Source organism: Podarcis muralis, chromosome 11 (assembly GCF_964188315.1).
Source record: "Podarcis muralis chromosome 11, rPodMur119.hap1.1, whole genome shotgun sequence".
Classification (NCBI taxonomy): domain Eukaryota; kingdom Metazoa; phylum Chordata; class Lepidosauria; order Squamata; family Lacertidae; genus Podarcis; species Podarcis muralis.
Window position 1 is genome coordinate 696,242 of NC_135665.1, and position 15,952 is coordinate 712,193.

The 15,952-nt window shown below is 44.1% G+C and overlaps 1 protein-coding gene across 5 annotated transcripts in view; it reads right to left on the bottom strand.

The window, feature by feature from the left end:
• Positions 1-4,621: 4,621 nt before the first annotated feature.
• Positions 4,622-15,952, bottom strand: part of DOCK8 (dedicator of cytokinesis 8) — a 222,054-nt gene continuing 210,723 nt past the window's right edge. For all 5 annotated transcript variants that reach the window (XM_028748429.2, XM_077935898.1, XM_077935899.1 and 2 more), the window contains 5 exons: positions 7,424-7,660; positions 6,766-6,909; positions 6,176-6,282; positions 5,683-5,853; positions 4,622-5,286 (listed from right to left, as the gene is read on the bottom strand). In XM_028748429.2, the coding sequence (XP_028604262.2) occupies positions 5,226-5,286; positions 5,683-5,853; positions 6,176-6,282; positions 6,766-6,909; positions 7,424-7,660 (720 nt within the window). In that variant the 3' untranslated portion in view covers positions 4,622-5,225. The remainder of the gene's footprint in view (positions 5,287-5,682; positions 5,854-6,175; positions 6,283-6,765; positions 6,910-7,423; positions 7,661-15,952) is intronic.

Sequence of the window (15,952 nt, forward strand, 5' to 3'; positions counted from 1 at the left end):
TTCGATATGACGGAGGTGGATTTCCTGGGCTACAAATTGTCGGACAAGGGGCTCGCCATGGACAGCGCCAAAGTTCGCTCAGTATTAGACTGGAAAAGCCCACGCAATCGGAAGGAAGTCCAGCGGTTTGTCGGTTTTGCCAACTTCTACCGCAAGTTCATCAAGGGGTTCGCTATGCAGACGGCGGCCATCACCGACACGCTCAGCTCCAAGAAGAAGAAATTCATCTGGACGGAGCAAGCGGAGCAATCTTTTCAGAAACTCAAGCGTCTCTTCGCGTCCGAAGAGCAGCTACTGCATGTGAATCCCAGCAGACCGATGAGGGTTGAGACAGACGCCTCAGACAGGGCCGTGGGAGCTGTCCTGTTGCAACAGGACCCGCAGGGGGACTGGAGACCGCGCGCCTTCTACTCCAGGAAGCTCAGCAAGTCAGAGCAGAACTACACCATCTGGGACAGGGAGTTGCTAGCTATTCATGCAGCGTTCAAGGCATGGCGGCACTTCCTTATCGGAGCCAAACACACAGTGCAGGTCCGCACGGACCACAAGAATCTGGAGTACTGGCGCACGGCAAGGTTCCTGAACCAGAGGCACATTAGATGGGCAGAGTTCTTCGCGGACTTCGACTTCAGGATAGAGTACATCCCAGGCGACAACAATGTCATGGCGGATGCTCTGTCCAGGAAGCCGCAATATCTCGAGGAGGCGGCACCGTCGGTGGCCAAGCACATTTTCGCTCCGGAAGCGTGGGCGTGCGCCTCGGCAACCGTGGACCTGGATGCCGTACGTCGCGCACTGCAGGAGGATCCTTTTGCACAAGCCAAGATGGAGGAGGTGCACAAGGGCAAGGCGAAGGACGACGAGTTCCAGATACGCGACGGGTTACTCATCCGCAAGGGGGCACTCTACGTGCCAGGAGACGACCTCCGCGCAAGGGTACTGCAGCAGCTACACGACGCTCCCACCGCCGGGCACTTTGGCAAAGAGAAGACTGTAGAATTAGTAGCCAGAGATTTTTGGTGGCCCAAGATGCGGGGGGAAGTCGCAGATTACGTCTCGAGGTGCGACACCTGCCAGAGGGCCAAGTCAGTGCACAAACCGCCGGCGGGACTGTTGGAACCGTTGCAGACACCGATCGAACTGTGGGAGAGGGTGGCCCTGGACTTTGTCACGGATCTGCCCAGCTCGAGGGGCAAGACAGCAGTGCTTGTGGTGGTGGACATGTTCACCAAAATGGCACACTTCATTCCGTGCGCGAAGGTGGCCACGGCCGAACAGACCGCCAAACTGTTCATAGACCACGTGTTCAGGGTGCACGGTCTACCACGTTCCATCCTGTCCGACCGGGGGCGACAGTTCATCTCGAACTTCTGGCAGAAGCTGATGGGTTTCCTGAACGTCAAGATCAACCTAGCGTCGGCGAGACACCCGCAGACCAACGGACAAGCGGAGCGGGTCAACGCCATCATGCAGCAGTACCTGAGATGCTACGCAAATCAGCAGCCTGCAACATGGGTGGACTACCTGCCGCTCGCCGAGTTCGCCTACAACAACACGAAGCACGTGTCCACGGGAGTGACACCGTTCTTCGCCAACAACGGGAGGCATCCCAGAACTTTCCCGGGATTAGAGAGAGTGGGGGAGGGGGAGCCACAGGCAGCGGAAGACTTAGCAGCAGAGTTGCAGGAGGTCCACGAACAGCTTCGGAGGCAGTTAGAACTAGCAAAGCACGCATACAAACTGCAGGCCGACAGACACAGAAGGGTTGGGGAAGACATACAGGTGGGAGACTGGGTTTGGTTAGCAGCCCAGGCAGTGCCGGCCAGATCGTTAGCAAAGAAGAAGCTCGGACATAAGCAGCTAGGGCCTTACCAAGTCGAGGCACTGGTCAATCCAGTGGCCTTCCGGTTGACACTTCCGGAAGGATCCAGAATGCACCCAGTTTTCCATAGATCAGAGCTCACGCCCTACAAAGCACCTCACAGATTTCAGGAGCCAGGCACGGCACCAGACCCACTCAGGGAGACGCCCACAAGGGGGGGGTCGCCAAGGGGGGAGCCCATCAACGACGTCACAGAGATTTTAGACTCGAGATGGGGGGAAGAGGGAGTAGAATATCTCCTAGCCAGAGAAGGTACCCCGGCCAGCGCCAACAGTTGGGTGCCGGACTATGCTTTGGAGGAACCTCTGCTCAAAGAGGAGTTTCATGCCCTTTTCCCACACAGACCCATGCCAGCCGAGTATTTCGACAACTGGCTTTTCACACCCACATTTTCAGCCAGCACGTTCCAGGGGTTCGCCTCAGACGAGGAACCGGCACCAGACACACGCTCCTCGGAGGGCTCACCCTCGGGGTCTGCCACAGACCGCTCTTATTGGTGGGACGATCGACCAGAGGAGCAGTGGCGCAGGAAGTGGCTGGGGGGTCCTTGGCAGGCATCACCTTCAGAGGGGAACGGGGGAGAGACGGACATGGGCGTGTTGGGAGAGGACGTGGGGTTCGAACACGGAGGCAGAGAGATGGAGGCAGAGGAGATCGATGTCGCTGAGGGCACGGAGAACGAGCCGGACTTCGCCAGCTGGATGTACGACACGGGGGACGAACTGTATCCGGCAATCACCCCCACAACGACGGAGCACCCAGTACCCCCACCGGAAGGAGGGGAGGGGGGAAGGGGGGGCTTCGAGGGGGGGATGGATGTCAGGGGCTCAGGAGCAGAGGCACAGGAAAGGGAGGAGATAGAGACCGAGGGGGAGGAATCCGAGGGAGATGTCAGCGATGACAGCCGTCCGAGGTCTCTGAGTCTCTCCAGCGAATCGGAGGATTCACAGAAAGGGGCTCCCGTGGTCAGAGCAAGGGGGTTGCCAAGGGGAACACCCCAGGAAGGAGGGGCCAGAGGGGAATCAGAGAGCAGCAGTTGGAAATCGGGACCAGCTTCCCCACCAAAGAGCAGTAGGGGGGAGGAGTCCCAGGTATCGGCATCAGGCAGCTCTCCGTCAGCAGAAGGACATGAGTCAGGATTGGCCACGCCTGCATCAGAGAGCGAAGAAACGGTCGAAAGGAAGGTCAAAGACAGGGCGCGCGCGCCAAGTTCAAACCTACAAGAGAGTGGCGCAGTGAGCAGCCCGGATAGGGAGCCAGGTCCTAAAGCCCGCCGAAGGGAGGGGGAAGAGTCAGAGGGGTCCGCGTCCGAAGCGTCCAGGAAGGAAGGGATCCCGGGGGGTAGTAGGACCCAGAGGCGGAAGGAGAGACGGAAGAGGTGGAGTAAGGCTAGAGTCTTAAGCTGGTGTACAGGGGGCGGAGATTCAGACGGAGCTTCGCCAGTCTAGTGTCTAGACGTAGAGACGCACGCTAGGGTTTGAAAATGGATAATGTACTTAAATAAAGACTTTTGTATATTACCGCTGGCTAGCGTTGGTCCTCTGTGAGCTGGGACCTGGAGGCAGTCTCTGACAATAGGGCTCCTTATCCTTTGCTTCAGAGATGGGGAAATAGGGGTCATACTGTCTGGGGCTGGTGGGAGTTGGGAGCTAAGCCATATCTGGAGGGCACCAGATTCTGCATCCAACTTGACAGTCTTTCAACTATTTAAATATCTGAAGCTCTTCTACAAGTTCTTAGTTTAGCTTCTTTTGCCCATCTTTCCCACCACAAAACCTTCCTGTACCCTTTTAGACAAGCTGCTGCCCTCAGGTGCAATAGAAGTCACTGTTTCATCGCCAGTGCTGAAATAATACCTAGCTGGCAGTACTATAAACTTCTGCAATTTGAATTGGGAGATGTGAGGAATGCCATCTTGTCCGTTTCTCCAGGCACCCAAATGTTTCATTACTTTTAAAAATGCTATTTTACTTGAAAAAGAGTAAACTCAATTTGAACATCTCCCTAGTTCTTTTATGATGGCAATGATGCCCACCTGAGAGGTGCCCAAACTCTAGCACTCTAGTTCTAGCAAGTTCAGGCTGAAAAAAGCCCTTCCTCTAAATTCCAAGGAGCTTAAGGTGCCACACGTAGTCCTTCACGAAAATGAAAACATGACTGACCCAACATCACCCAGTACATTTCATGGCTGAGTGGGGATATATGAACCTGGATCTTCTGAGTCCTAGCCCAATGCTTTAGCCACTACACTTTAGCCACTACAGCCTTGGGCTGGATCTGAGAATGTATCGGTCTGTCAACTGCTACCAGTCATGGTAGCTAAATGGAACCACCATGTAGACAAACAAGAGGGGGTGGTTGTGAGGCTGTTTGGGAACTTCCACATGCATCTGTCTTGCAACTGCTGAAGTACATTTCGGGTCACAACAAATATTAACAGCCGGGGCACTTTATGGCTCCAAAAGGAAAATTCGGAGATATTCCAAAATTAATTCAAACACATCCCGTCTAATGCTGGAATAGCATCTTGATCACTTCTGTGAAATTTTGCAAATCATTTAACATGTACTAGGAAGCTATGAAACCGGAAATCTGTTTGTGGGTGTAATGGGAGTCAGAGAACAAGGGCCACCAATTTGGCATCTGATCTGCATCTGTGCAACTCCCACTGCAAATCAAGTAGAGATGGAAACAGGGCTCTGGGTACACTTCTGGGGGAATGTAAAAAAGGAGTATCACTTTTGTTGTTGGCACGGTTTTAATAAGAGACAATTATGTTATAACTTTCAGGCGAAGAGAATCTATGGAACATCCTTCCAATGGAACATCCTTCCATTTGCTTTTCAAGGCTGTTCCTGATATTTTGCACCAATTTTGCACCTGATATTTTGCACCAACATACTACGTGCACAATCTAAGAAGATAAATGGGTATCTTTCTCAATTAAAATGTCCAGGTTATTAGTAGTACTATTACTAAGTGCCTATAACTACAATAGCTCTTAACTTATACACACATATAGGGAACATCTGTTGACAATGCAATATTGTGAACTGGCCTTTAGAATATTGGAGAAAACACAAAACTCTTTTCTCTGTGCGTGCAAATATCCATGTCAATTTATAATAAAATATCTGTTTTTCTGCAACTAGTTTTAATACCCACTCCCTTAGAAGATGTGATGAGTTATAACTCTTCCTTGTTGAGTCTTGTACAGAAAGCAATCTTTCCAAAATGTGTTCATGAGAAATTGTGGTGAAATTTTACAATTTGGAACAGCATTTGCATATTCTCTTGTATTTGATCCACTGCAAGTAGATAGCTCCTTTTCATGAAGCTGCTTTTAACTGTTCTGTGGAGGCAGATTTTCATATTTCCTAAAACTAGAATTAAGGAAAGAGCCCCTAAAAGAAATAAGAAGAAAATGAGAATAGAAATGACTGGACAAGTAAGTAAGCAAGTAAGTAGTAGTAGTAGTAGTAGTAGTAGTAGTAGTAGTAATAATAATAATAATAATAATAATAATAATAATAATATACCCCACTCATCTGGCTGGGTTTCCCCAGCCACTGTGGGCGGCTTACAGCACATAAAAAACTGTAAAACATTAGACACTAATTTTTTTTTGATACAGAGTTGCCTTCAGATTTTGGTTAGCCAAGGTGGTTCCCTCCAAATGTTGTTGGACTCATGATAACTGGTTCACTCATCATCTGGAGTGAACCACACTGGCTACCCCCGTCCTATGCTGTATTTTGCTATGGTTATTGGGTGTGTGGGGGAAAGGGAGTTTCTTATACCTTGAAATACTGTTAACTTTCACAATAGGTTTATACAGCTCTGGGATCTTCCTCTCAATCATTGGTCTGAGGTTCTCTTTCAACTTGTTGTAGTTCTTTTTCAGTTCTTGTTGATATTCCCTTTGGTCAGCAGTAATCAGACATTTATTTTTCTCCACTGCTTCACCACATCTGTTCCCAAAAAATGAAGAAAACAATTTTATTGATTAATATAACTGCACAGTATTGGACCATGTGCATCTTGTAATAAAGTTTCATTTTTGGCTGGGACTGAACATGAAGATTTGGAGTTACTTTTTAGTCTTGTTACCAGGATCAATTTAGTGTCCAATGGGACAATAATTTCACCAGAGGCTGCATTCCATGCTACAGTGGGGATTGTGTAATTTGTTTATATCTTTGCCGTGAAGCCACCTAACGCACAAGAATGTGCCGACACAGATTTAGTGTAATTGCAATTTTAACAGATATTTTACTTTGTCACGTTACTCACCTCATTATGAATTCTTTGAAGCATAACCTCAGCTTGTTGTGATGTCGATAAAGTTTTGGATCCTCTGGAATTTCAGCCAGGAACACTTGAGCTACTTCTAGTGGTCCCTTATACATAAACATAAAATTGTATTACATAAAGCATATTTCATGAGGAAACAGATGATCAGGTATCAACCAGAATTACTATCATGTAAAACCCAATAAATGGCAAAAAAATCTAGTCAGATTTCAGGAAGGCACAACTTTCAGAGCAACTCAGTTGCAACAGGAGGGAGTAGGAGAGGATTTCAGTGGGACAGTACTCAAAAACAGGAATTGGTAAGAAAATGCCTTTGGACACCCAGCTTTCTCTAACCCTTGAGAGGGAAATCTTGGTATTATAGGTTGATTGGGCTGCAGTTTTCATGTTTGGGCCTAAGAAGTCACCGGGATTAGTGACAAGGAGATGTCAGACTCCTTTAATAGGAGGATTAATCTACACCATTAATATGTGTAGGTGTGTGCCATTTTAATGTTTTGTTTATGCTGTTAACATGGCTAAGCAGAGAGAAGAAAAGAAGAAGAATCAACAATATTCTGACAATATACCTGATTTACTGTGGCCCCCACAGAACCTTGAAGCACCATCTGCAGCATTTTGGGATCTGGTGGCACCTGTCTGGTGGCAACAGCCAGTTCAAGCGTTTTCTTTTGCATGTCTTCAATAGCTACTTCAATTGGCATCAAAACAAACTGAAATTACAGAGGGACAGGTATGTTGCAACTCTTTCACAAAGAAACTGCAAATAACAGTTGCCACAAGGATGACAAGCTGTTTTTATGTGGTTGTTTTTTAAGCCAAAAGTAGATAGCATGGTCTTTCCACTCTCTGCCACTTGATAAAAGACTGGCAAAAGAGTTAAATGGGAGGAAGTTAAGTGAACCACTCCCATCAGACAGCTTAAATGAAAGAAGAGTAGGGAAAGCAGAAATGACAATTTTAAGAGTGTCCAGTCCCGCATGCTGTAGCTCAGTTTTTTGTGATTTAATATTCATTTTGTCTCAGTACTACTGTACATTTTATTTTAGTTCTATTGCTTTGGATGGTTGGATAGTGTTCTCAAAGCTACAAATATGAGTCTGACCAAACAGCGGGAGGTAGTGGAAGATAGAAGTGCATGGCGTGCTCTGGTCCATAGGGTCACGAAGAGTCGGACACGACTAAACGACTAAACAACAACAACATTGCTTTGGAAGCAGACATTACCTCCTCCTTTTGAATGACATTGATTCTAGTTTTGATGTAGGGGAAAGCATGCATTGTGGTCAAAATGGTCTTCCTCTTATACTGCTCACTCAATTCTCCTCGTGGCCGTCCATCCCGAGTGAAAGGGGTGGTATACATAAATCGTCGGAGGTTGAAGTTTTTCTCAAAATGGGTCACTCTGTCTTTCATCTCATAGTCATCAAAATAGGGTTCCACAAAGGTAATTTGTATGTAGGCCTGGAAAGACGGGGAAATGGAAAAATGTTTTATATGTAAGCTTATGTCAATAAAAATTATTTAAGCATGAAGCTGAACCTGCAACTGAGAGACATATTATGCTACTCACACAACAAACATAAGATGTTTAGATGGAAGAATGAAGGTATCCTTCTACAAACAGTCCCTATAAGCAAAGAAGCTTGAAGTGCTGGCTTGCCCCTTGATTTTCCCTATGGCATCGTAATAACTTGTGCACCAAACTGAGAGAAAGCAAGGCAACTTGTTTCCAGTGGGAGCTTGCCTTTCCAAAGCCAAACCGGACAGCTTCTCCAACGGCCAGGGCTAAAGCTGATTTGCACAAGCTCTGCTTATTGGAGGAGGTGGGAGGAATACCTACATACCTGAGGACAGCACCCTATATTGCAACCTGGTTTCTTCTCCCCCTCATTATAAAAATATTGTGGGGTTAAGGGAAGATAAAGACAACAGAAGATAAAAGGTTTTCCCAGGAATGACTGGACAATAGCCTCTGTCAGCTGGGACAGTGTATAGAAGGAGCCAGGACTTCTTTATTATATACAAGCAGATAAGAACAGGTGTAGCCAGGATTTATTTATATATTTATTTGCAGGGTATTACTTTTGTTAGCAGGCTATCTGGTCATTTAATTAAGTGTTTTTATTTATTTACTTAATCCGGTAGGGAGCTGCACCCTCTGGCTACACCTATGCAGAGAAGTTTGCCATATGAACTGTGTGTAATGTGCATCTAGGTTCTAAAGAACTGGACATATATATTGATGGACTGTAGGTATTTTTAGTTCATCCGTCACTCAAGAGTCCCAAGGGAGCAAACAACATTAAAACCACAGTTAGCAATAAATATTTAAAACAAAACAAATAAAACAACACCATAACATTAATAACAATTGCAAATTGTTATTAATTAACAGGCTGCAGAGGTAGTGGTGGTGGGAAACAGCACCATGCATTTCATCCCTCCACAAAAGCCTGGGTAAACTTGGTTGGACTGGTCATGTTGTGCGGATGCCTGATGATCGTCTTCCAAAGCAACTACTCTATTCCAAACTTAAAAATGGAAAGCGTAATGCTGGTGGTCAACAAAGAGGTTTAAAGGTCTCAAGGCAAATCTAAAAAAATGTAGTATAAACACCAAAAACTGGGAAACACTGTTCTGTGAGTGCTTCAACTGGAGAACAGCCTTTACCAAACACCTTTGGGCTTTGAAAATGATTGAACTCAGGACGAAAGGGAGAAACATGCTAAAGCACATTCGGCAAACCCTCACATCAAATCAACCCAAAAAACAAGGGTTTCGCCACCCACCGTCTCGGATTTTGATGAAACTAGGTGTACACCCTTCCCTTATGGTTGAAAGAAAGCCCCTTAATTTTTTTTAACTTCTATCGCAAACGGTTTTAATTTTATAGCACTTCAAAATTTCATGAAATCTGTGTTTCTGTCCCTCTTGAGATCCTCGGCCTTGTGTGCATTTCCCCCCCCTTTTTCTCCATAACCAATGATCAGATCTCTTTGAAATTTTACACAGAGCTCAATAACATGATGAGGATTTTAGGGGGAAAAAATACACCAGCAATCAAAAGGTTTTATAAATGCCTTTAAAATGTATACCGTATTTTTCGCCCCATAGGGCGCACCGGCCCATAGGGCGCACCTAGTTTTATTGGGGGGAAATAAAGGGGGGGGGAATTATTTCACCCGCCAGGTGTGGAGCTGGGGCGGGGGAAGCCCAAGCTTCCTCCGACCCCAGCCCCCAGAACAGACTGCTATCCGCAAGCCTAGGGAGCCCGGTGGGAAGTCGCGCTGGTCTCCCCAGGCTTGCGGATATCTGCCTGAAGTCGCGCAGCTCTTCCACGGCTTGCCGAGAGCTGCGTGAAGCTCGAAGCCTGGGGCGCGCTGAGCTCAGCGCACCCCAGGCTTCAGGATGCAGGCAGCTCTCCGCAAGCCTTGGGAGAGCTGCGCGACTTCGTGCTGGGCTCCCACGGCTTGCGGATAGCTTCCTGAAGCCTGGAGAGCGAGAGGGGTCGGTGCGCACCGACCCCTCTCGCTCTCCAGGCTTCAGCGAAAGCCTGCATTCGCCCCATAGGACGCACACATATTTCCCCTTCATTTTTGGAGGGGGAAAAGTGCGTCCTATAGGGCGAAAAATACGGTAAATGTAGGTTTTTTTGGTGGAAAAACTAGGTTTAGAAAACATAAATTTTCAGCATTAGCCCACAATGTTTTTGATGGTGAAAATCATCTTGCTCTTTCTCCACAAAGAATAAAATTTATGGGTCTCTTATGCCTTGTAACAAATTTTTACATTTTTTGGACATCTGGGGGGGGGGGGGAATGGCTACTGGGTACAACTTTCCTACAATCCATAGCTGTAATAGACAAAATTAATGAAACAAAGTTGTTCATCTTAAAATTTAAAATATTAGTTGGGGGGGGTTTCAAAAGTCCAGACATGTTTTTCAGTTTGGGGGTATTTAAAACTATGAAAATTGGCTATATCGTGAAATCAATCTAAAAAAATATATTGGTCAGAAACTTTAAATGTTGACATGTAAGGAAATAAGACCTAGAAAGAAAATGATTAAAAGAATGTAAAATTATGCATTATATTTAATTATGAGTACATCAAATTAGGCTTAATTTAAAAAAAAAAATTCATTTCAGAAATATTAAAAATATGAGACATTTTAAAATGTTTTCTCAGATTGCAGTTCAGAGAAGTCTTTTGTTTATGCTACATGTGTATGCTATATGATGTGAGGGGAGAGACACGGCCTTCTTCCCCCTGCCTTGCCCCCCCACAGGGAGCGCTTATAAGGAAGATGTGAGGGGAGAGACTCCATCAGGCAAGGCCTTCTTCCACCTTGCAGTCAATCTACTTCTGGTATCAGTGTGGTGCACTCTTATAACTTATCCAATCTTTGATTTTTTGGGTGCTAGTTCTTGCTGTGTTTTTCAACTGGAATAAGATGGAAAATTCAATATGCAGTGTGGGAGAGTTAACTGCTAGTGAATGCCGTAAGTTAACTTTCAGTCACAGAAAGGGGATTGAGAATGTTAATTGTTTAAGCGAAGAGGACAGAGGGCTGTTACATTTAAGAATTGAAGCTAAAGCTGAAGACTTAGAAACTATTTGCTTACATTTCCAAAGTGTATATTTGAAGAAATTTGAGTCTTGCCAAAAAAAACCCTACAGGGATCCTTTTAAAAAGCACAAAGGACCAGTCAAAAAATATCTACGCTCTGTAACGTTACAGAAGTCTAAAGATTTGCTAGAGACAGGAATTAAAGTAAAGCCAGGCCATAAATTGTGCAGAAGATGTAGACAAATTATTTATAGCAGCGATGTAAATCAAAGTGATGTTGAAGACAACCTGAAGATATAAGTTTAGAAGAAAAGACCTGTTTGGAGAGAAGAGAAGCCATAGAAAAGCTGAAGACATCCCTTTAAAATTACATGGTTTACCTGAACACTGTAAGACATCTTATGGAAAGAGGAAGATAGAAAAGTTTGAGGTAAATATTCATGATAAAATGAAAAAAGTGCTACAGGTTGAAATCCCAACTAAAGAGACTGAAGCAGACTGAAGAGACTAAATTACAGATAAGGTGAGTGACATGGACAAACTTGTAGAGGTGATGAAATATTCCATAAAATGCAGAAGAAGCAAATCCAGATGCTGACCATTCCTGCTTCTCTTTCATGGCCATGAAGAAAAATTCAATAAACATTTAGTGTATCTGATTATTCAGTTCACCAGGCACAGAAACGGTTTAAAGAGGAATTTTAGCTGAACCAGATCCCAGAGGTGGAAAAAAGCTTCCATCTGAAACTGTAAGCAAGGTTCTAAACTTTTATCACAGTGACGAGCAGTCCAGAATAATGCCAGGAATGAAAGATGTGGTCAGCATTGGTATCATAGGAGTGGCTAATACTGGGCAACCTCTGAGAACTGTATGCAGGCTTCAAGAAGCAATATCCCAGTGTTAAAGTAGGTTTCTCAAAGTTTTGTGCTTTGAGTGGTGTGTTTTCGCTGGTTCTAGTGGAGCCCACAATATATGTGTGTGTACCATTCACCAGAATCCCATTTTACATCTGCATGTGTCACGAATACAAGGACATAATGAAGCTTCTAGTCTGTGAGGATCCAAAGAGGGAATGCATGTAATAAATGTCCTGCAAAGAATAATCTTGATAAGATTTTGATGGAAGTGACCCCACTGAATTTTCTCAATGGATTTCCACAGATTGAATACACTTGATCAAAACCACTTTAGCACTAGATGAGTTCATTGATGATCTAACAGACAAAATAGAACGTTTGATTCCTTTCATAGCAAAGTCACAGTCTTCCTTCCTTAAAAATTTAAAAGAAAACCTTCCATCACACACTGCTGTTATTCTACTAGATTTCAGTGAAAACTTTTCATTCATCATCCAATATGAGGTACAAGGACTTCTGATTCTTGTACTTTGCATCCTGTGGTAGTGCATTATAAAAGAATCTAGATTTCAACAAGAAATCTTAAACAATGAAGTGAAAATTTTATCTAAAATGTATAAAATATTGTTGGAATGGAATACTGTGGACGAAGAGGTTAAATCTGTTATGATTAGTTGGGCTAGAGATTTCGGATATAATATTGAATTTGAGAAATGGACTAAATTATGGAAGGATGGGTTAAAGTTTACAGCTTGTACAACGATTAAGGAAAATGTTATGAAGATGTTACATAGATGGTATAGAACACCAGTAAAACTGGGTAAAATGTATAAAGTGTGTAATAAATGTTGGAAGTGTAAGGAAACAGAAGGAACGTTTTACCATATGTGGTGGGAATGTAACAAGGTAAAAAGCTTCTGGGAGATGATCTATAATAAGTTAAAGAAAATGCTGAAAAATACTTTTGTTAAAAAACCAGAAGCTCTCTTGTTGGGAATACTGGATAATGAAATTAGTAAAAAAGATGTGAAATTAGTTTTGTATGCAGTAACAGCAGCCAGAATTTTGCTGGCACAGAAATGGAAACAGGAAGAGATGCCCACGAAAGAAGAATGGAGGATGAAACTGATGGAATACGCAGAAATGGACAGATTGACGGGGAGAATTAGGAACCAACGTGACCAGAGATTCTCCGAGGACTGGAAGAAATTTACAGAGTATATCAAAAATTTCTGTGATGAGCAAATAACGTTCGTTGGCTTTCAAGAAGCTCTGTGAAATTACTGTTAGAAATATTGTTTAAAAAATATGATGTGATTAAGAGTATTTGAGTGCAATATAATATTGGGAAATGTGAGACGAGGATAAAAAATAAACGGAAAATTGACAAGCTGAGGGAAGTTCTGGAAAAAAGGGTTTAAGTTAAAAATGGATGTATAATTTTGTAAAAATGTTTTTTTTTAATGGGAAATCTAATAAAAAATATTTATTAAAAAAAAAAAGCCCAGACGGAGAGAAGTTGATCTCATCCCATTGCATTGCTTCTGATGATTTAAAGCATGATGTACAAAACTCAAGAATATAATTTTCCTCACATCAAACAGATGTGACAGCTGTGCAGCACACTACAAAAATAAGTTCAACTTCCTAAATCTCTGTCATCATCAGGAAGATTTCCAAATAAACGCACAGTAGTCTTTCTTTGGAACTGCTAGAAAAGAGAGTCTTGACAAGCAGATTACTACTCCAAAAACATTTTTTTTATTTCAGTGGAAAAAAAATATGAAAAGGCCAAATTCCATTATATTGCAAGGGAAGACAGGGACATAATCCGCTCTTCCTTCAAAATCCATTTCAGATACGTGCACACACTCCCTGGAACTCGCAATTTCCGCAACTTTAAACCACTCAATTCTACAGGCAAAATTAAAGCAAGAAAGATCATTGATAAAGAGCCCTCCCTCACTTTCAACCTGAGGAGCCTCCCCAAACTTTCTGTGAATGCTGATGATCTGTATCCTGGATGTTTTGTCGCTTGCAAGTATGATCATTTGTGATACTTTGGAATGATATCAGAGATTAATCAAAACAAGGGAGATGCTTTTGTAAAATTTCTTCAACCAAATGGACCTTCACCTTCATTCTGCCATGACGATTCTTGTGCAACACCATTTCCTCATATGCTTGGTATTGTACAACACCCACAGACAATAACTGGCAGAAGATACTTCTTTCCCAACAAGTGTATGGCATTGAAAATGAAAAGCTTACAGGTGATACCAAGGCTGCAGCAAGGAAACTGAGGAGCATTGAACTTGTAACATAATCTTTTTTTATTTTTTTAAAATAATTTTTATTAACAGGCCAATCAAATCACATTAATTCCAAATCACAATAATTCCAAATTACACAGTCAAATTTTTTGTTGGGGGTACCCATTCTTCGAGCTCCGAAAGAGATCCAATCATCTCTCTTGCTGCTGCTTTAATTACACAGTTCTGTCAAAATAATATTCACAGTTCTGTTCAATCTTCTCTTTGTTGTTTTCTTCATCTTCTTGTTGTTATCATATATTCCTTTCTTTGTGGTCTCTGATAGTCTCCACAAGCGGGTGGACAAACGTTGTTTTATCCTGTGTGGATTTTACACTCATCCAAGAGCCATAAAAGTGGGCAGCCGCCATTTCAACACCTCCGGACAAAAACATTCCAACAGTCTGTCCTGATCTCCCCAGGCCTGCCGCTCCGTCATAAATTTTCTCAGGGGGCCCTGCTAGGCCGAACCCACACTCCAACACACTCCAACATAGTAACAGCCAGTCCTCCTCCCCCTGAATCCGCCTGCCATGATAAATCTCTCTTTATCACAAAGGACTTACTTTCGTTTCCCGATGTTCCCATAAGCCACGTCATTGCATAGTAATTAATTTCCACACAGTTCTTAATTCTCCTGCTTGTGATTAGTAATTGCAATGATTCTTTTTGGGGGAGGGAGAGTTATTGGGTACTCACATAAGACAAAAAAAGAAAAGTTTTTCTCTCCCCCCCTTTTCAGTCTCGCTCCGACATACCAAACCTCTGATGAATCTTCTTCTTGATTTATTCTTCTTCTTAATTTATTGTTAAGTCCAGTCCATTGCTCCACTTCCCAGAGATCCCTTTAGTTACCAGTCTTAACTCCCGATCTTCGCTCGAAGTATGTTTGTTTGCTTCCGTTCTGATTGTTTATTTTGAGCTCCCGCAACTAGCGCGCAGATCAGAGACAGCGTCCAGGAGAGCCGACCCACACGAGGGCTTTTGTGCCTAGTGCCCTCACCCCCTTTCGAATCTGGGGGTGAATTATGGGCACAGCAGGCAAGGCAGCGTTCCCCATTCCCTTGGGGTAATGAGGGAGGCTGCATACTCCCATAACAGCCTCTTAATTACCTCGTGTGAACCGGAGAGATGGTATTGTCGGCCATTTTCCGATGTGCCCCCTTATTTTTTACTTTTGTTTAATTGTTGTCCTTATTGCTATAAAACTGCTTCATTGTGAATTACGCCTCAGTATATTTAACATAAATGTTAAAAAGTCTCCATGCATCTATTAATTCAAGATGGCACAAAAATATCATTCTCCCTGCCCCCCTTAAGACAGACATGTCTTTGTATGCAATAATATTCTGATAAACAAATTGGGGATCATGTAATGTTGCAAAATTGAATATATTGCACAACACCCACTGTGATGGGATAATGAGCTGCTTGTGCGTAAAAAGCAAGTCCCTCAGAGTTTGATCAGGTTCTCAAACCTCTGCCTGTGACGGAGCCCCTCCGGCATGGCTGCATCAGTCGCTAGCAGAGTCCGAAAGTGTTGCTTTCGGAATCTCTTCCAACATAAAAGCTCCTTAACGGAAACACGTCTTCTGGACTCTCTGCGTGACAGTTTCCGGCGAGGAGTGGGTGTCCCTATAGGAGGTCCTGAGACCTCCCCACTGTTTTCGCTGGAAGCGTCTCTGAGCCATCCCTCCGACTCACTTTCCCTTGGAGTTCCTTCTCTCCCCCTACTGGTTCCCTCTTCAGCTGCTGCGTCTCTCTCATCCTCAGTGAGCCTTTCCACCTCCTGTCCTTCCGATGGCAGTTCCCTGACATCCACCTCCCCTCCAGGGCCCCCTTCATCCCCTCCCGTCTCCTCCTCTATGGGCGGTGAGGAGGTAAAACCCCTGAAAGTTTCGAACACTTCCCTCCACTTGTTGCTGTCCCTGGTCTCCCGGTACTCCTCGTCATCGGAGTCAATTCCCTCTTCCAACTCCGAATCCGCGAATCCTTCCAGTTCCTCTTCCTCGT